Genomic DNA, 21,554 nt, shown 5'->3' with positions numbered 1-21,554 from the left:
TACCCCATTTGCCTTGCCTTCCTGGTCCCATATCACCTGCCCTATTAATGCTCTGAACCTGTTGAAGTCAGCATTTTTTAAGTCCAGGACTTCAATTCTGCTGGTTGATTTGTTGACCTTGGAGCAGACGGTGAACCTGATAATTTAATGGTCAAGTTATATGCTAAGTTCACTATCATACATTCTCAGGGTATGTTATCTGATGATTTTAAAGATCAACTTGGATATATAGAATTTGGCCCCATTGTACATTGAAACATGACTCATTCTATTATTTCTTTTTTTAAATTATTCTCTTTCCCCATAAGATGTTACAAATGTATCTTTCACCCCATTAATGTCCAAATGAATGGAATATTTGCAGAATGTCACCAGCATTTAAAAGCATGTGTCCCATAGGACAGTTTTAATCACTATCAGGGCCGTCCTTTGGGGAAGGCGAATTGGAGTGACCACCGTAGGCCCCATGCTTTGGGGGGCCCTCGCAGAGCCAGGCGGAAGCTGGGTGGAGTGGCTGCGTCCCCGCCCCTCTCAGTGTTAAAGGGGCTTCACACAGGCTGATTTGCCTTGGGGCCCCACAACCCCTATGGTCATCTCTGGTCACTATTGCAATGCAGCTACCTCCTGCTTGAAATACATTAATTGTTTAAAAGTACACTTCAACACGATACCATGTTTCTGAATAGAAAAATTGTTATCCAGCTGTAACAGATCTATATAATTCCAAAACACCGCCCCCCCACTTCAGTACCAGAAGTTGTTTAAAGACAAAAGTTGCAAGTACCTTCATATTATGTTTTATATGAAAGCAATGCAACAGTATAGCATATGCCAACAGCAATCTGTGACATAGCTTTTATGAATCAAAGGAAAGAACAGTATTTACTAAATAAGAAGCACACAGTCTTTGGAAGACTTCCATTCAAGAATCAATTCATCCCAACCCAGCTGATGGAGTCATAACTGATGGAGTCATAGCAAACATGGGGATGCCTGAAGATCTCAGTTAAGACATAAAATGCATTTCCATTTTTGATTGACTTATTATTGCCTTTTCACAGTGACTTGCATTTTAACACTATTGATTCAATTTATATAGTATTTTGGCTTGTAGTTTTGTTGCCCTGAGGGGTCAGGCCAATGCTCAGGATCGCAATATTGCGCTGTTAGACAGGGCAGCGTGATGTACAACTGCACATGGACACATAAAAATCAATTAAGCACCCACTCACTAGGTGCATACACCCCTATTAGGCATACACACTCACACTACCAGCTCAGGCATATACACTATACACCTCAAACGTTAGACACAGATCACTAATTTGTATATCATGCACACAATGCCGTATACAGACTCACGCACACGCACACACACGCAACTTAGATACACATACATTCAAAATAATTAGTCTAGGGTCACACACACTACACACACGAAATTTAGACAGAATCAGTTACCAGTTACCAACACCTGCACATTCAATACACATATGCGGATTACTAATTCATATACCACACACGCACACACAATATCTATAGCTATAAATATATATGTGTGTATTTGCTAATTTACACACATACCACCCACCTACACATACACCAGTGAGTTCCTAAATTGGGTATTGTGATATGTATGTCTGTATGGATGTGTTTGGTGTACTTGGGATACCTGGAGAAAGGTTGAGGTAAGAAAGTAGAAGTGTAGGGGGTTAGAGTTACCAGGACCAGGATTAGAACTGGTAGACTACAGGGGCTTGGGCTGAAGAACTGAGGCTCAGGGGGTAACTTTAGGTTAATTGATCTAAATTGATTAAAAGACAATGCCCAAAGCCTGCAGAACAGGGAAGCATGCCTCTAGGACTGGAGCCAGAGCTACGGGGGAGCTGAAAAGGTAGATGGGGAGAGGAGGGAAAATGGGACTAAGGGAAAGTGTGGGTGTTAAAGAGGGGCTCTGGGTGTGGGAAGCCAGAGGATGGCTCCGGGGCAGCTAGAGCAGTTGCAGAGAGCAGCAGTAGGTGCTGGAAGCTGGAGAGATCTGCAGGACAGCTAGTAGGAGCTGGGAAGCTGCGCTGGGGGGGAGATTACAGAAGGTGCCAGGGGACAAGCCTGAAAACTGAGAGACGGGGAGCACAAAATCATAGGAAAAGCAGCAGGGACAGCAGGAAAGCAAGGAGAGGCTGAGAGGTGGCAGACAAGAGGAGATAGAATTGGGAGGAGATGGGGAAACTAGCAGAAAGAGTGGGAACTGAAGCTGAGAGAGAGAGAATGAGGCTAGAATTTAAGATAAGGAAGTGACTGGGATTCAGTAAAACATGACCCTGCCGGGAGTGACCAGGAATAATGGTCAGAAGCTGGCAGAGGGTAGGTTTAGGCTAGATATCAGGAGGCGCTACTTCACGGTCAGGGCGGCTAGGATCTGGAACCAACTTCCAAAAGAAGTGGTGCTGCCCCTGCCCTGGGGGTCTTTAAGAGGAGGTTAGGTGAACACCTTGCTGGGGTCGTTTGACTCCAGCAATCTTTCCTGCCATGGCAGGGGGTCAGACTAGTTGATCTACTCAGGTCCCTTCCGACCCTAGAAACTATGAAACTATTACCTAACTTGGGGTTGCAAGTGACAGTGGTTTTATTGAATAGGGGAGATGGTGACACAATGCCAAATCGGTACCCTTGCACACACACACCCACACACACAGCCATACACACACACAAAATGGCAGCAGGGGTTAAAGAGGCTTAGTGCAGGGGTTGAAGTCCACTGAACTCCAGGAGGAGAGAGAAAGACAGAGAAAGAGAGAGTCCAAATTGTAGGAGGAGGTATGCGGGTAACATCTACCTATCCAGGCTGGAAGGGGTCCTTGTCCAGTAGATGTTGTCCAGAGGGAGTTGCCAGCAGGCCCTCTGGGGTGGATAGGTGATGTGAAGCTGGTCTGGTCCAAATGGAAATGGCGTTCTCACTGGGTCTGTCTTCACTGCCCCTTCTTATAGGGGCAGACCATGTGTGAGTCTAGTGACAGGAGGCATGCCCAGGCAAGGGTCAGCCCCTGGTGTACTGAGCATGTGTGCTCCATGCAGTGATATTAAGTTTCGGGTGTCTGTAATGGTGAGAGTTGCTGGTTCTGCAGGGTCTTTTGTTTTTCAAATGCTGGGTTCTTGTCTCTGTTCCTGGGTGAGGTCCTTGGTTCCTGAATGAATCAATGTGAGGTGATGGCCCAGTCGAGGCCATTCAGTAAAAGCCTGCTACCACTGTATTTCAGTCATGCCCAATTATTCTCATTCATCAGGGAACCAGTTTACATGGGAGGGGTACAATGAATCATTGTTGCAACATGGGATGCCCAGGCAGAGGACAGAAGGTAGAGGCTTGACATATAAAATGGAAACTTGACATGATTTTGGTTCACTTACAAACACAGGCCTAAACCATACAATATCCATAAGAAACAATAAAAATCAATACAGAAATGATAATAATACAATATACAACAGTAAAAATCAATACAAACCTAATAATAATACAATATAAAACAGTGGATATCCAAAACCAAAAACTTGCTACCAAAATAAAAATGTTCAAAGCTTATCCTAAGTTTGAGCTCACTTATACTTATCTATAGGGAATAGAGAGGGAAAGAAAAAGTCAGAAATGGTTGGGGAAGGGGAGCAAAAGCAGTAAAAAAAAGAAAAAAACTGGGGGTTTTGCTACAATTTGAACACAGCCTGTCTGATGACAGTTACAGCATAAAATAAACTACAAATGATTTGTAGTTTGTTGGAAGCGTTAATAAAATCTGATGTCTTTGTTCATGATGGACCTGCCTTAAATGGCACATGTGGTCAGATATATTGGAACAGTGTGTGTGAAAAGGGATAGATTAGAGTTGCCTAGCCATTGTGATCATTTTAAGGAAACTTTGAAGAAGGCGTTTAGTTCCTGCTGGTAGGGAAGATTAGAATCAAGCAAGTTTTATGAATAGAAAATTAAAGGAAGATGAGTCTCAGAGAAAATGGTAATGTGATGAGCATAGAAATTGATGCATACCTCTCTGCAGACACAAAGACTAGAAGAGATGTCAGACTGGGAACTACTGAATTTCCTGAGTATAGAGATAAGTGTTTTGAAGGAGACTATTATCTGCAAAAGCGGAGTTGGTCAAGGATATAGAAGAACAGTTCCATATTTCAATACTTGATCACAAGTCTCTCTCAGCCAGAGATCAATGAGGGTCACGGATGGTTGAAATAGATGCTTTTCCTGGTATGGAATGAAAGGAACCGCTGTCAGGATAAAATCTCTAACCAACTTTATAATCATTCTTCCCACACACTGTATTCAAGCTACCTAAGCATCTTCATTATAAGTGTTTAATTAAAGCTATTTTGAATGAAAGAATGAGAGAGAGGCTTTCCATCTGCTCGGTAGGAAGGCATTTAGAGAGTAATTGTTTACATATAAAGCAGAATTAAATATTAGATTTCTTCCACATTTTAGGCTTTGTCTGGTTTGCACCCCATTCAGTAGGCTTTATCTCATCTGTAACTGATCAGTTTGAAGATGGCTGACTTATCACAGGGTCAGATATAGTAGGAGGAAAAATTGGTGCAAAGAGTAGAGTGACTTGTGCACAGTTTTATCAGACGCAAGTCAGTGTTCATGGCGTGACAGAACTAGTGAGAATTGCTATAATGGGAATGTGTTCTTTATGCTGTAAAATAATAAAACAGCACATGTCTTAAGAAGATTATGGAATACCATATACATACAGAAGACATGGTTATTTCAGCTATTGTTATTGCTGCAATAAAGAATGGTCCCATTTTAAAGAGAGAGAGCACGGACATGCATAACAGTTATACATACTCATTTTAAATTCTACTATTCTAGGTTGTATCAACACAACTGTTATACATGTCTGCTTTTATACCAACATTAGTGTGGATTTCCAGTAATGTCCCAACAATGCTGTTTACTTCTGTAAATTAATCTCAGTGTAAAAGCAATGTAGATATGGCAATCCAAAAATAATTTGAGAAGCAAGGATTTCTTAGGGTGGTATCTTTTATAGGACCAACTATGTAGCTGGGATAAAGTTAGATACGCTTTTGAAAGCAGCACATTCTTCTTCAGGCTTCTGATGACAGAAAGCTAGTGAGGGGTGGAGGGAAAGGGGAGGAGGTGCACAATTAGCAGAAGAAAAGAAGCTGATTATGGTGAGATCAAGGCCTATGAAAAGGGAGGAGGCTCATTCTCACCTTTCCTATCTGGACAGAATTCAAGAGTTGGATAAAATATAATGTGAAATTCAGGCCTTTGGAGAGTATATATATTGCAGAATGGGATAGATTGTGTAGTTGATGATGATAGTCTTCTGAGTGCCGCCGTCTTGATTCCCTCCTGTATTGCTGCTGCTCTGCCTGTGAGGTGGCTCCTGTTGTGGTAGCTGATTCCACTTTTTCTTCTTATATTTGATGACTGCCATCACTACATTTGAGTCTGCTGCATAGTGCTCAGGTATGCCTCCAGTTTAATGTCTTCTTGTTTCGTAGCATAAGTGAGAACAGCTCTAATTTAAGTTTAAGCAGTTAGGTGAAGATAGTTTCTCAGGGCACTTATTACATGTATGGGGGTTTAGTCCTTAGGGTTACATTCTATGCCCCCTAAATTGAAACAGTGGGTTTTTAATTGAAATCCACCATTTCAATTTAGGGGTTTTATTTTTGCATCACTGTTACAGCAAGGGGCCCGATCCTTTTTCTTTTTTTTCCTGCAGAGCCTGCCCATGGCTAGGGGGTGAGCTGCCAGTGGGCCGAGCAGCCCCTGAGCTGTGGTCCTTCCCTCCATGGTGGCACCCCTTGGGTGAGCTCCTAGTAGGCTGGGTGTTGCCCCAGCTTGGAGGCAGCACCTGGCCCGATCCAGGTCTTTCCCTACCATGAGGTGGGGCACCACCCAATGTGCTAGCAGCCCTCGCAGTGTAGAGGGAAGGACCTGGTTCCCCTGCAGCTCAGGGGCTGCTCGGCCCAGCGGCAGCTCACCTTACAGCTGCAGGAGAAATGGGCAAGCTCTGCCAAAAAGAATTAAAAAAAAGAAAAGGATTGGGCCCCCTCATTGCTTCTGCCTTCAGCAGAATAACTGCAATGTATTGTTGCAAACTAAATGACATCAGGATGTAGTTTAGTTTGCAACAATGCAAACTCATTTAAAACCCCCAAAACTCATACAGTGTGACACTATTAAGCCATACAGTAACATTTTTGTCATCTGTACATAGCTATGCTATCTTGTATACAAGTGCCCTAAGGTTTTCCAAACATTTCCTGGATAGTTGGGTTGCATACGTGGAGGTATATATGTTAGCTAGAGGGTTGTAGATGATGATAAGTCCCCTTGGGATGATATTATGCGTCTTGCATAGGCTTAAGAAGAAGGTGTCACTGTGTAGTCTGGTTTCCTTTTTCTTTAGGTTGTGGATTTCCTATTGTATGTGGTGGATATTGATATGTTCCATGTGACAGTAATGTGAGAGTGATGTTGTAGCTGTGGTACTCCAGAAATGATATTAGAGCAGGGATAGGCAACATTTTTTGGCCCGAGTGCCGCAAAACACCACAATGCCTACCTTGGAAGGTGCCAGTGTCAGCATGGTGGAAAAATAAAATGAGGGCAAGGGGTACATGGCAGGATGCCCTGCTTGTGCCCCTTGCCCCACACCTAAAGCCCCTGCCCCCCAGCCCTACTGCCCCTTGCCCCTGCCCCCCAGCCTGGGCTCCGTGGCTGCCAGCAGCTACCCTGGCTCTGGGTAGCTGCTGGAGCCTGGGCTGCTACCAGCAGGGCTTGCAGCATCCCAGGTGCCTGCTGGGAGCAGCCAGGGATCCCGGCTAGCAGCAGCTCCCCAGAGCCAGGCCGGCTGCAGCCGGGAGGCTCCAAACAGCTGCTCCGGGCTCCAGCATCAGCTCCACACCGGCGCGTGCAGGCGCTCCTCAGAGCAGGCTGTGGGGGAGGGGCCTGGGGCAGTGCAGCCCTGGTCTCTCCCCAGCTCCTGGCATGGAGGTGATAAGCCCGGCGCAGCTGTCTGTAGCCAGTCCAGGCTCCGGGCCGCTGCAGCAAGCAGCGGACAGAGTGCAATCAGCTCTGCCGGGCTACACAGCTCCAGCATCAGCTCTGTGCTGGCGACGATTGCACAGGCACTTTGGGGCAGGCTGCGCTGCCCCACTGTTCACCCCAAGGTGCACACACAGTCGCTGCCAGCACAGAGCTGATGCCGAAGCTGTGCAGAGCTGTTTGCGCTCAGCCCGCTGTAGCTGCCCAGAGCCTGGGCTGGCTACAAACAGCTGTAGTGGGCTCATCACCTCCGCGCCGAGAGTGGGGGAGAGCCGGGGCTGCGCCGCCACAGGCCCCTCCCCCACAGCCCGCTCTGAGCCGCGCCTGCACGCGCTGGTGCACAGCTGGTGCCGGAGCCCAGCACAGCTGTTCGGAGCCTCCTGACTGCAGCCAGCCCCGGCTCTGGGGAGCTGCTGCCAGCCGGGATCCCGGGCTGCTCCCAGCAGGCAGCTGGAATGGTACATGCCCTGCTGGGAGCAGCCCAGGCTCCGTTGCTGGCAGCAGCTACCTGGAGCCGGGGCCGGCCACTGCATGCCAAGCAAAATGGCCTCACGTACAATGCTCAGCACACATGCCAGGTGTTGCAGCCCCCTGTACTGGAGACAAGAATTTCGTAGGGTAACACCTTTTATTGGACCAAGTATGTAGTTGGGATAAAGTTAGATAAGCATTTGAATACAAATTTATCTCAGTTCATTCATGTCAATTGCCATTCATTTTAGAGACAAGCCTATCAGGCTGTATTTTTCCTGGCAATCTACTGCCAGAGAAGCAGCGATGCAACATGGAAGGGCTACATGTATGAAGGGCGGTGCAACTCATCTTTTGTCTCAGGTTTTGACTCATATCAATATGAATTGCTTCAAATGAGATGTCTGTTTACAGCCTAAGTGAGGTGCCACCTTGCTCTGCCCTCTGCATGTACTGCTATACAGTTGGACAAATACAGTGGTTACATGTGTAATGTGAGTGCACGGTGTGTAAGAGCAGGAGGACTCAAGGGGCAGTCTACAGAGGCTGGGGGGCAAGGGCAAACGGAAGAGGAAGCTTGAGGCTGAAGGAAGGGGAAGAGAGAGCAGCGCGCACATGGAACCAAGCCGGCCCTCCACAGAGCAGCGCTCAGCAGCCATAACGATGGACTGAAGCAATGGGACTCATTCTTGGGGGGCAGGTTGCTGTTTGTGTACTTTAGGGACTGAAGGCTTGTTTGGGGACACTTCCAGTGGGCTGGGGGGGAGGGGGTGGGAATTAAGATGCTGAGTATGTTACCACAGTGTTGATGTTTCTTTACCTTTTACTGTCTCTTCCTGTTGACCTGCTGGCTTATGACCCTAACCCCTTGGATTTTCTGTATAAAAGTGGGAACGCTCCTTTGCTTTTTGTGCCAGTTTCTGGGACTGCAGGGTTGGCGCATATGGAGCAGTGGATGTATCCTTTTGAGTGTGTAAACAAACATCGCGCTTTCTCTGGGGGGAAAGTCTTTGTTCTGGGATCTTACAGATGAGCTACATCATTGTCCCACTTTAAGTATCGTATGTGAGTATGTATGTTAACACTTTTTCCCTAGCATAGTGCTGTGTGTGTCTGTAAGGCAATAATAACTGGGCCCTGTAACACATTAATTTTAGGTGGCTCGTGGAGCTCTTCACCCGTGGATTGCCCACACGTGATTCCCTGAAACTAGTTGTAAGCACAATTTACGCATCTTACAGTTATGCCGCTCCAGTGCAGATTTCTCCCTGGTCCATGTTACCCAGTTTGTGTTCCATTACAGTGTGGTCACTCCCCACAGATAAGCTGCGCAAGTTGCAGCCATCCAGTATCCCAGGGTGCAGTGTTCCCCCTCCCACCCTCCTGTTCTGTGTTGAAAAATCTCGTTCCCCGCCCGCCCCCCCCCCCAACTCTACTGCCCAGGGGACGGTTCTGACACCAAGCCAATTCCCTGTCATGCTCCTGGGAGTGTGACCTTCCCACCCCAAGGGTGCAACCCCATGCAAACAGCCTGCACAGCACCTGCCAGGTAACCAAGTTGCCAAGCATGGAGGGGTCCAGGAGTGAAGTCTAGGGAAGTAGAGGGCAACACAGTAGGGGGCCAGATCAGGTCCCCAGGAGCTGGGGCTTTCTTCCTGGGACAGGGGCAGTAGGTCCCCTAAAAGTGCCTTCCCTCACTGTCCCCAGCTCCCAGCAACCCCAGGAAGCAGGATCCCCCACACCGCAATCCCAAATTCCAGTTTATTAAAACATGAGACCTTCTTTAATTTATTTCCTGTTTCTTTCTTTTACATTCTTTTTTTTTTTAAATTTTATGTTTCCCTCAGTGGCTGACTTCCTTCATTTGACTACCCTTACCCCACACCCATTTCCTTTCCTCCTCCCATTTCATACCAACCCCCACCCCATTATCTCTCTGTCTCCCAGCTTCATGTTCCCACCCCCAGCAGCCCCTTCCCACCCCCACCTGGAGCCTGTCCCAGCTCACCAGCCCTGTAGCAGCGACTCACAGCTATAGCTCCTGGTTAGGCTCCTGCTCCCCAGCCCTTGAATGGTAAGTCACAGCTATGAAAGTGGGGGACAGGCAGAGAAGGAAATTTGAGCTAGCATGAACACTGATCAACATTTGAGAAGCTAAGAGTGCAACATGTAACAAGACCCATTCATTCAAGTTAATCGGCAGTCATTTCAGCAACGAGTCTGTCGGTCCACGTGCTGTCCCTTGTCACTGAGCAGCCATGCAGTTTTGAAGGACTATGTGTACAAAGGATTATGCTCCTCTTCTCTTGACCCAGGTTTTGACTCATTTCATTTTGATCAATCAGGATCACTTCAAATGAGACCTCTATTTAGAGCCTAGTGGCAAGCCCTGCCTTCTCCACTGAAAACAGCTTAAAGGTACCTCTGTGTACAGTTAATGACTGAGATGGATGGCACTGTCACTAACTGCTTCATAAATGTTTAAACCCTAAAGTATAAAGCAGTCATATTTTGTGGACTGTTTACTAACAGTGAACAGCAACACCAGTCACATTTCACAATGTGGCCAACAAACTCCCCTGTCTGTAATAAGGAGGTGCAGCCTGTACAGATCCTGGTGTTCCTTCTCAAACAGAATAGTCTGTCAAGATTAACTTATTATACCATACCACAGGATCTGTAGTCTCTGCAAGCCACAGCTCTGCAGTAAAAAAGAAGGTATCTTCATTTGATTCCATTATACATTCCATATACATAATACATTTTCCTGGATAAAATCCAACTATTGGAGGGTCATCTAAATATTGTCCCTGCCTCCCACTCCTGCAGCATGGAAAACAGTGGCAGGGGTCATGTGGTGTGGGGAAAGGCAATGAGGGGGTCAAACAACTTGACCCCTATCACTTGTCCCTCCACACTTTGCCCACTGCTGCCTGCCTCCCCCATTGCTTGTCCACCCCGTTGCCTGCACCGCCACCTCTCCGTGTCTGCCTCCTTGCCACTTGCTTCCCTTGCACCTCCACAGTGCACCCACATAGTGCCTGTGCCTTCTGGCATTTGCTCCCCCCACCACTAGCCTCTGCTTGACCCACCCTGTTGCCTGCCTTGCCTCTGCTGCAGATTACCCTCTGTCACTGCTCCAGCTTTGGCTCCAACCCAGAGTAAAGAGCACATGGTCACTGTGACCCCTGCCCAACCCAACAGGAGTATTGTGGTAGCGGTGGCCCTGGCACCGGCTCAGGGCAGGGGCCAAAGCTGCTGGCGTCAGCACTGCTGCTGCGGGGGGCAGTGGCAGGAAGTCTGGGGGTAAGATGCAGCAGTGCGTGGTTTTGGTGGGAGTAAAGGTGGTGGGGAGAACAGAGGCAGCAGGGAGCAGGATGTGGGGAGGCAGGGGGGTGGCAGAGGCAGTGCAGGGTACAGACAATGTGTTGGATAGAGGCAGCAGGGGTGCAGGGCAATGGCTATGGCAGCAGCACCAACCTTGAGCTTGGATTGGGGCTGGGCCTGCAGGAGCCACCCGCCACTTTGTACTCGAATCCAAGATGAGGGGCTTTCTCCCCTATGTTGAATGGGGAAATAAAATCTCATCTTGGATTCAAATAAGTGCAGTATTCATCCACACTTTGTCTACAAGTAAATAAGTGTCGTGCTCCTGTGAGCATAATTTTTACTACTAGCTAGTCCAAAGAAAGGAAAAGTGATAATGTCAATAGGACTTTTTCTTAACTGTTAGCTTACAGGCTGCTCTGCTTTCACGAGAACTTAATGGAGTATGTCTGTTTCTGTGAAGCTTTATATTGATCCATTCCAGAATCCTGTAAATGCAACTTAACAAGCTAGTATCTCCAAGTGCATTGCCCACTGAACGAGCATCCATGGGGAACTGTATTTTCCTTTTAAAGAGACGCCATTAAAATATATGTTTACAATATTATACATAAATACTTATATACTATATAAAGAAATAAAATTCCCTGCCTGTATTACTGCTGATAAATTATTAAAACTAACATTAATACTAACCTAGGTTTTCACATTTAAGTTTAATCTGCATTTTACTTTTTATACGCTGTTTAATTTTTAGCTTTTTTTAGCAAATCGAGCAATAAAGACAAACTTGCTTCTATCACTTCTGTTTATTACAGTTTCATAAACTGATGCATTTTAAAGTTAGAAGTAGCCTATAGATCATGTTCAGTGACCTTCTATATTATACAGGCCATAGAGTTTCACCCAGCTATTGTGCACTGTATTGAGCACAATAACTTGTGTTTGCCAAACCATATGCTCCAGAAAGGGATCCGGTCTTGACTTGAAGGCTTCAAGGCTTTCCAAGGTATAATATCTGGATTACAGATGCTTCTAGGGTAATATGTGGGTTACAGATACTTAATTTCAAATGAAAAATGTTTCTTCCTAATATTTTTTTAGGGAAATTTCTGTTTAAGAATATATGCAGTTAAGTTACCTGACAGTTTCATCTTCAATGCTCAAATTGTAAAACATATCATTGAACACTATTTCCCAACTTGGATGTGGCCTGAAACCAGTGGCTTTTCTAATCAGATACCTAGAGTGTTTGTGCCAGTAATAATCTGTAGTTAAAATGAACTGTAAATTACTTATTTCTAAGTGTTGGCCCTAGTGAGTGTATTAATCTTTGTGACTGAAAACATAAGAGTATTGAGACTAACAGATTTCAGATGGGAAACAAAAGGGCATGAGTCACTTTGCTGTAGCTGGCAATCTTCTCTATAAAATGCACTGAATAGTTTGCATTTTGCAGAACAGAACTAAATTGCATTAGCGAGCCCATCTTATTTCTGTTTTACAGTTGCCAAATGAGAGATAAAAAAGTAAAATATCTAATTGCTGACTGAATGCTAGGTTCAAGATTTTATAAACATTTCTTGTATCTCTGAACCATTGCACTTGCATTTTGGAATCAGTAATTTCTATTTTTTCTGTGACATATTTTGCAATAATTCTTTAGCTAAGGTCTCTGAACTATTCAGACATGCTTTTTCTAAGGAAATGCACAGTAATCTTGTCTTTCCTCCTTTTATTCAGAAGAGCAGTTGGACTTTGTTGATGTATAGCTGCTCAGAATTCTGGGTATTGTTATAAATGAAAAACCACTGTAACAATTTAGCCAATGTCATGATTTCTCAGTGAAGTTCATAAATTGTAACACATTATTATTTCTGAAAGTATTTGATTTCAACATTCAAAACCTACTTTTTGTAACACTTCCTGCTTTCAAATCTGAAGCCCTAATACTCTTCCGCTTCTCTGACAGCTAAGTGACACTTAGGCAGCCATCAGGCATCTCAATCACTAAATGTAATCCTATTCCACTCTGTTTAGAAGCCACACAACTCATACAGAGTCCTTACACATCTGTGATTTAAGCTGTACTGTAATGCAGGTCCTTTCTTGGAAGCACATACACTCCACTTGAGACCATGATTTTTTTAGACTTCAAAAAGTCATACAGCAAGATGATAGTGGTGGAGCTACCCAACTTCTTTCAAGTAGCATAATGAGTAGGGCACAAAGGGCAGTTATACACATACATTTGTCTGCTCCAGTGTGCCGGAGAGCCAGCACATGAGCTGATGCACCTGATATATGGCAAAATGTGTGTTGGTGCTGAGAATGCACTGAACATTTGATGTGTTTTCATCTGAAAGCGCACCACCACCATTTTCTTAGTGCTGACGCGCATTTCGCCATTTATACAAATGATGCGCCACAGAACTAGGCACTTTTAAAAGTACCCAGCACTGTGGTGCAAGCATGGTCATTTTTACCTGCGTAAGCATGTGGTGCAGCGACACTTACAGTTGTATAAGTACGCTGATGCGCATTTCACCACTTACACATCTGCAAGCAGTGCGGTGCGTATCAGGTCCTGTCCAGAGCAGACTCGATAAAACAAATCCGCTCCGCAGTGGTGGAAGTCCTGCACATCCGTGAATTAAAAAGTATGTGTATGCCCCATGTGTACAAATGGCCACAAAGAACCTCACCTACTCTGAGTCATCTGCCCTGCTTTTGCTCAGATTTGGCACACCCAGAACTCACTCTTAGCTGTGATCCTGGGCTAAGACACAGCGTCGACGTGCTCTCAGTAGTTGATGTGGTGGTGGAAATAGGCTAGCATTTAGAAACTTGTGTTTTTTTGAATGTGTGACCATTGTTTTATCTCACTTCTTAGTATTTACCATGCTGACTTCGCTTGAGCAATTATATAGTAGCAGATGGGGTTTGTTGTTTTGTTTTTTCTTGTGGTCTTCTTTTCTTCCTTCCTTTGTTGTATGTGTGGGGGAATTTCTTTACGTGTTTTTGTTGTTTTTCTCCCCCATATCTGCTTTAACCGGTTTAAATGTGAAATCTAAAAATCCATGGCTAGAGACAGGCTGATGTTGTGTAGCTTTTTAGCTAAGCAGGGAATGGAATTGCTGAACCAGTAGAATAATCAGATCTCTGGCGTGCAGATATATATTTTTTTAATTCCATGCCTGTGAGATAAAGCCTTAACTAACTCTTCAGCTTCCTCTGGCACACAAAGCTTTTCATGTGAAGCTGGAGCCTGTCAATTTGAAAAGCTTTGAATGTCACCCAGAGAAAGCTTAAATATTATGTAAAGTTTTCTCCTCCTGGGGGTGTCAAGTTTTAGCAGAGCAGAATTTCCTGACTTCAGGATTTGAAAAAAGTGTTGGTTATTGGCTACTTTTAATGTTGTTTTTTACGTAATTAACTTGAGTTATAACAATTATAATTTTAAATTTCTGTTAACAATTATTTTCATTTTTAATACATCTGTCATCAAATGGATGTTTAAGCAAACTGGTTTTACAAAATAAACTAATATGTTTTTATCTCCTATGAATAAGTAATAGATCAGGATAACAGTCCATGATTTTCTTATCCGTGTATATGTGGGAGGTGGTGTATACTGTATACTGAAGGTTAGATTTTTGAGCATGCTTTTGAACCAGTATTGTTCTGTTGGCTTCCATTGGCAGAGTAGAGCTGGTTATGAAATAATAATAAAAAGCCCCTTTTAAATATATTTATCCTCTGTATAACCACCCTTCAGGTATTTGAAAACTGGAATCAAATCCCTTCCTTAGCCTTCTCTCCTCCAAACTAATCCTGGTTCTTTCAGCATTTCCTCATGGGTCTTCTTTTCCAGGCCACTAATCATTTTTATTACTCTGGTGCACTGTTTCTAATTTGATCTTTTTTTTTTCTTTTTTTGTGCAAATCACTGAAAAATCTGGATGAAAATTTTCCATGTAATTTGAACTTTGGAAGGGTACTCATCGTGGAAAATTCATCTTAAGCAGCTGAAGTTTGGCAAGGTTAGGATTTCGTAATAGGAAGTACTGGGCAACCTTAATCACCTAGGCTATCAGCCCTTCCTATGTTTTTATACTGAATCTGGCCCAGAGAGCCATGGCTTTGACAGCAGTGGGGCTCTGTCCGCAGCTGGGTGCATGGGCTTTAGTGGGGGAAGAGCTATCCCTGTGCTCTACACCACCAGTAGAAAGATTTCCTGACTCCTGCCCTGGAGTAGTTCTTAGCAGTGTCTCTGTATGTGTGTGCTCCTTCCTCTGCAATATTCTGCCGGTAGCTTGAAAGAAAATGTTTTTCCATAGTAAGCATGTCATATTCTATTCAGCAAACATCAGTATTTTACTTCTTGCTCTGTTATCTTCTCCATAATAAGAGCACAATAGGAAATATAAACAGCATTTCATTGCATTTTGATTTACATTGAAATGAACACATCCTCTTCTTTTTGATGTGCTATATCCTCGCTGTACTGCCAACAATATTGATTAATTTATCTGTCATATCAGCAGAAATACTGGAATGGGATTTCTTTGTTACCTTGTGTGCTTGTGAACTACCCGCCAAGCTCTGTTGCAACAGAAGAGAAATAGATGGGATCATCCTTAACTTTGGAAAAATCTTATTTATTTTATTTTATATTAGAGATAGACCAAGAGCGTTTTTATTGCGTTGTTGTTGCTTACAATTTATCAAGCGCTCCCAAATGTATTAAGACGCTGCTGTTTCCAGAGGTGCTCATTTCACAAGGTGAGAAAGGCAAATCAGCAACTGTTCTCAAGGCCTTTTAAAAATGTAAGTTCTGTTTTGAAAAGAGCAGTGATGGGGAACTGGGTGGCTGAGGACATTGGTAATGAGCTGTGGGTTTTCCACCTGTTGCTTGCCAGCATCTCCGGTTGTTTGTGACTGACAGATGGAAGTTCGGAGTCTTGTGAGAAATACACTGATGGTCTCAGTCCAGTTCCCAGCAGACGTGTGCCCACATCATGAGACCCCGATCCCAGTGGGTAATAATTGGCAGCCATGTTGACAGTCTTCAACAAGAGAGGCCCAAGGTTGATGATACGCTGTCACTCTTTCTCTCCAAATGAGTGATGGGATGACCTAGGGAATCTTACGTTGCTGCTATGTGCTGCCATGCCAGTTTCTGTCTGTAAGTGGAGGGTTTGAGCCTCCAAGACGGTCAGTCCAGCATTTTTTACAGTTTCTGTTTTTAAAGGTGGTTACAAACAAGGAAGGAAGAAATCACTTGCCTTTCTCCTAGATAATGCTGTGGTCCTTCCTCTGGTTTCAGTGGCTGTGTTAGGGTGGTCACTCTGTTAGGGTGGCGCTATTAAGATGGCCACATAAGGGTGGCTCTTAGTCTGGGTTCCTGATTGAAAGACATGAACAAAGGCAGGAGATAGGATTTGTAGAAGAATTTTGCCTTGTCTCTGGATTTGGGAGGTGGGATGATATGTTTACTTGTAGGAGGAGAGGGATTTAAGAAGGGGGGGAAAAAAAAAAAGAACAGAGCAGTTAACCAGCAAAGGAATCCACATGCAATGGTCAGCACAGCTAGATAAATGTGTGTCATATCCTGGCTTACCATCATCAAAAATTCCTGCTGTGGGAATTGGCATATTAGCAGATTTAGTTGAAAGTGAAATCCAAACTTCTTTCATGCAAACAGTAGCTTTCTGCCTCGTTTCTCTCCTTTTTAAAATCACGGTTGAAGACAGGGCTGGGAGTGGGAGGAGGGAGTGGGATCTTGGAAAACATTGATTGAATATTTTTTAAAGGAGTATTCTTGAATCTCTTGAATTTTTGTTGATCTTGGATCATTTCATTTTCAAAATATTTCATACTAAAATTATTAGTAATTCTGTTTTAAGTCTTTGCTAAATTACTAATTAACATTTCCCCCTCAGACTATACTTCTTATTCCTGTCAGCTTGCTATACTGTGCATCCAGTGCAGCAGAATTTTTTACTAAGTATGTTTCTGGTTTTGTTATAGTGATATATGCATCTCTGTGCCCATTACAGCCATAAAAAGCAGGTTTAGGATTAATGAGCTGTCAAAGTGTAGGTAATGAATGAAAAAATGACAGCAGTCCTTTCAGAATTCAAGAAGAAACGTATTAAATTTGTCATAAATGCTATAAAAAGCTCACCTCTCATCTTCTGTGTACCGCTTAGAAAACTTCTGAAAAATGTTTGCAATCATGCTGGAGCCCTTCATAATCCCCTTGTGAGTGTGGGGCCAATTCCAATTCAGCTTCCTTTCCAGTTGGCATGACTGACCAAGGGCTGCTTTAGAGAAAATCAGGGGATCGTGGTTTGGGCAATAGGCCCATACCTTCTGTACCTACTTAGGGTCAAAGCCCTAAGTTTGAACCCCCAACTGGACTTTTTTCCCCTCCCCTGGGTATTTTTATTCACTTGGTTGCATTTCTTTAATTCCTTATTGTAAAAATTATTTATTAAAGCAAAAAATTTGCAGACTGCCAGTGAGGTGGTCTTTCCTTCCCCCCCTCTTCCAAGTCATTTCACCCACTTACAACATTCCTTTAGATTTATACCAAATAATCGTTATCTTTGTCTTATCATTATCCAGGTTACCGTCACAGATGGCGGCATCTCCCCCAAGCAATCTACTGTCTGGGTGGTCGTTCAAGTTTTGGATGAAAATGATAACAAGCCACAGTTTCCAGAGAAAGTCTATCAAATCAAGTTGCCGGAGAGGGACCGTAAGAAAAGAGGGGAGCCTATCTACAGAGCATTTGCATTTGACAAGGATGAAGGTCCAAATGCAGAAATCTCCTACAGCATCATGGATGGAAATGATGATGGGAAATTTTTTATTGATCCTAAAACTGGAACTGTTTCCTCCAGAAAGCAGTTCACAGCAGGGAGTTACGACATCTTAACAGTAAGAATTCTTTCACCATCCGGAGCTCACAACATTTCAAGAATAGATTTCTTATTTTAAACTAGTACAAGTAATATTACACAGTTTTGCCTAGCTTATGAGTCATATATAAGAAGTGAATGTGTTAAGAACTCTTCATGCATAACTAGCAAGCAAATGAGTTTGCAACTTGAAACACTTTCGTGCTATAGCACTTAAGGCATTGGTAAACACTCTTGTGCTACAGCACCAGGCACTGCAGTACATGCAGTTGTGTAAGTGGTGAAATGCACATCACCGCCGAGAAAATGGCAGTGGCGTACTTTTGAACTAAAACACATCAAAGGTGTTTTAGTTCAAAAGTGCACCACCACCGTTTTCTGCACACTGATGCACATTGTGCGACATATACAACTGAACATGATGCAGCGCAGTGCACATCAGCTCACATATGGAGTAGACTCGGTTAACTGAGTCTGCTCCGACATGCTAGATCACCAGCGTGTTGAAGCATGAAAATGTATGTGTATAAATGTCCTTAGTGACTTATTCTTAAGGCTGTTCCAAGAGTTAGTCGTCAAAGTGTTAGTTATGTCTTTATAATGCATGTGATAAAAATGAGAATTTGTCTACACACAAATGTTGTATTGGTTTAACTATGCTGGTATAGCTAAAAGGATACAGTCTCCCCTTGTATGGAAGAGCTTCTGGCATAGGTCCTTATTCTTATAGAGTTTATTCTTGTAGTGGAAGATGAACACTTTACATGGATATAAGTCACTTTTTATAGTACAGTAGGTCAAGAATTGAAATGAGTGGTATGTTCTGGAGTACCCTAAGGTGACTGAAAACTATTGATGGCAGGCAGACCTCTAAACAAAGGAGAGGGATGAACAATGAAATATTGGTACAAGTGTCCAGTGACACAAGGATCAATGTTTTATGCCTCCTTGTTTAACATCTTCATGAAAGGATGTGGGCAAATTGGAGAGAATCCAGCAGAGGGCAACAGAAATGGTTAGGAGAGCCTGAGGGAACTGGGCTTATTTAGTCTGGACAAAAGAAAACCGAGAGGAGATTTAATAGCAGCCTTGAACTACCTGAAGGGTGTTCCAAAGAGGATGGAGCTGGACTGTTCTCACTGGCAGCAGATGACAGAACAAGGAGCAATGGTCTCAAGTTTTAGCAAGGGAAGGTTAGGTTAGATACTAGGAAAAACTTCCTCGTGAGGAGGGTAGAAAGCATTGAAACAGGTTACGCAGAGAGATTATGGAATCTTCATCCTTGGAGACTTGGCTAGACAAAGGCTTGGCTGGGATGATATAGTTGGGACTAGGCCTGCTTTGAGCAGGACTAGATGAAGTCCTGAGGTCCCTTCCCACCCTAATTTTCTATGATTCTATGAGTGATGCAGGAGTCAGGGTAAGCAGTACTGTAAGCAGAGGCATTTCATGTCTCTAACTGAGTAGCCATAGATCTCATTTCCTTAGATTCGGCTTTATTGACAGTAAAGTGTTATAACATAAAGCTAAGCTCAATTTTATGTGCTTCTCTCAGTTCTGACTTCTGAACTGCTCAGCCCACACTATAGACTACTTCTTCCAAAGGCCCACCTCTCTTAAGTCCAAGAATAGTATCAAGCTTCCTCAATTTTGTTTTTAGATTCAGATAACCCAGCATTTTCCAAACTTTTTGGACTTCAGTTGAATAAAGTCAGAAGCTCTGACAGCCCCCTACTTCAGCCATCAAATTTCATTTGGCACTCACATACATAATACTTTAACCTATGGCATCCCATATAAGCGCAGGATAACCTATTTTCCAGCAAGAAAACAGTGAAAGGTATTCCAAGGAAATACAGCCAGCCTTTTACAATCACAATAATGGTATTTACTGACATGAACATCATATATATATGTATAAACATCTTCTACAGTTTATGGAAGACAACTCATTGAACTTTGACAATATTAGCATCATTAACCAAAGCCCCCATATGAACTTATTTTGGAAACCCACGTGCCACCCTTTCTTTCCTCAGCTCTTTGTTGGTATTCATCCTACTGTTAGTTTCTAAACCATTCTGGGCAAGAATCATACACAGCATTGTACACATCAGACATATAGTGTCCAGATTCTCAGCCAGTATTAATAGTATTAGCCAGTATTAACTCCCATGAGTATTAACACTTAATTGAGGGAAATTGTGCAAACATTGTTGAGAAGAGAGAAGTAGAACAGAGAGTCATTCCAGTAACTATCTTTTGGATTATTTCCCCTCATTTCTCAAAATGATTATTATTTTCTTCTTTGGTTTCAATGTTTTCTATGTGTTTATTGGACACATAGGTGAAACAACAAAGATCCATACCCCAACACAGGGCCATATTGTAACTCAAAACAAAAATATATACAAAGCATATGTGGGTAGAGGAGATTCCATACTTATTGTTTTGTGAAGGCTTGTGTGCTAGTGAAAGAAAAGGAAGTGATGGAAAGACAGAATGAGCAGCTGGAGAAACCTCCACTAAGTGGAGTAGATGATATAAGGACACCGTCAGAGAATAATTGGGAAGCATGGCCTTCAAAAAAAATGAAGAGAGTTGTGAAGCTAAGAGCTGACTAGAATGGGGCTTGGAACTGTGTAGGAGGTAGTCTCTTGTTTCATTTCTGCTGCATTCAGGGAAATATTTCAATTCAGATATGCTACCATAGTGCCTCAGTATGTTATAGTTTGGTTTGTTATAGTATGCCCCTGTTCTCCTCCGCAGGAGGAGATCTGCAGGAGTCTGCAGACAAATAACATCTCCCTTGATGTCGCAGTTCATGACTTTGGTCATGCAACAGGTAACTGTTGCAATGAGAAGAGACTGCATTGCATCATGGAAAATGCCTGACAAGGGAGCTAGTCCATAGAGGAGTTGGCAGCACCTGAATTACGACTCCCCATGAGACACCAAGGAACAATTTTTAATCAGAATTTTTTTTTCTTGATTTGACACCTGAAAAGTCAAAATATCATAGAAGATGTTGATGAAAGGATTGTGTGGAAAGTTTCCATAGAAAAAAAGACCATTATCCAACCAGCTCAGCTCAGCTCAGTCTCATTCATGAGACTCACTGACACAGCAATATGCTTAATGCCACATATATTTTCTCTATGCATAACAGATAAAAGCAGTGGACAATGGACGACCCCAAAAGTCAGCAACTGCTCGCCTGCATATTGAATGGATTAAGAAACCGGCACCCTCTCCTGTACCACTGACCTTTGATGAGCCCTTCTACAACTTCACTGTCATGGAAAGCGATAAAGTAACTGAAATTGTGGGAGTGGTTTCTGTGCAACCTTCTAACATCCCTTTGTGGTTTGATATAGTTGGTAAGTTTGTAGGCAGTGCTATGAACAAAAGGCAAGGGAAGAAGCGTGGTTTTGACCCCAAGAGAACTAACAATGAATTATCACTCAAATTAAGAACACCTTTGTAATGCTGAAATGAAAATGCCTATTTTAATATAATAATACTTATAATAATACCCATGCTTTTGTTATGACTCTAGCTAAGCTGAAAAGAAAGCGCTGTATGGCTGAATTGTTTTTTTTTTCATAGTATGTTATTTACTGCAATCTTAATGTTGTCTGTCATTTAAATTCTATTGTCATACTTTGCTAATCTCATTTCTTAATGTATTTATGGTACTTAGACTTGCTGTCCCTCATTTCTCTCTT

General features: G+C 43.3%; 1 protein-coding gene across 4 annotated transcripts in view; it reads left to right on the top strand.

Annotated features, from left to right (window-relative positions):
• Window positions 1-21,554, top strand: part of FAT3 (FAT atypical cadherin 3) — a 555,551-nt gene that overhangs the window by 378,789 nt on the left and 155,208 nt on the right. For all 4 annotated transcript variants that reach the window (XM_019530348.1, XM_019530346.1, XM_019530345.1 and 1 more), the window contains exons 5-6: window positions 17,531-17,845; window positions 20,996-21,206. In XM_019530348.1, coding sequence (XP_019385893.1) covers window positions 17,531-17,845; window positions 20,996-21,206 — 526 coding nt within the window. The remainder of the gene's footprint in view (window positions 1-17,530; window positions 17,846-20,995; window positions 21,207-21,554) is intronic.

The sequence above is a fragment of the Crocodylus porosus genome, unplaced genomic scaffold (assembly GCF_001723895.1).
Source record: "Crocodylus porosus isolate Cpor-Errol unplaced genomic scaffold, CroPor_comp1, whole genome shotgun sequence".
NCBI lineage: Eukaryota > Metazoa > Chordata > Crocodylia > Crocodylidae > Crocodylus > Crocodylus porosus.
The sequence above is the reverse complement of the archived record's forward strand: the minus strand, read 5'-3'. Positions and strand labels throughout refer to the sequence as shown.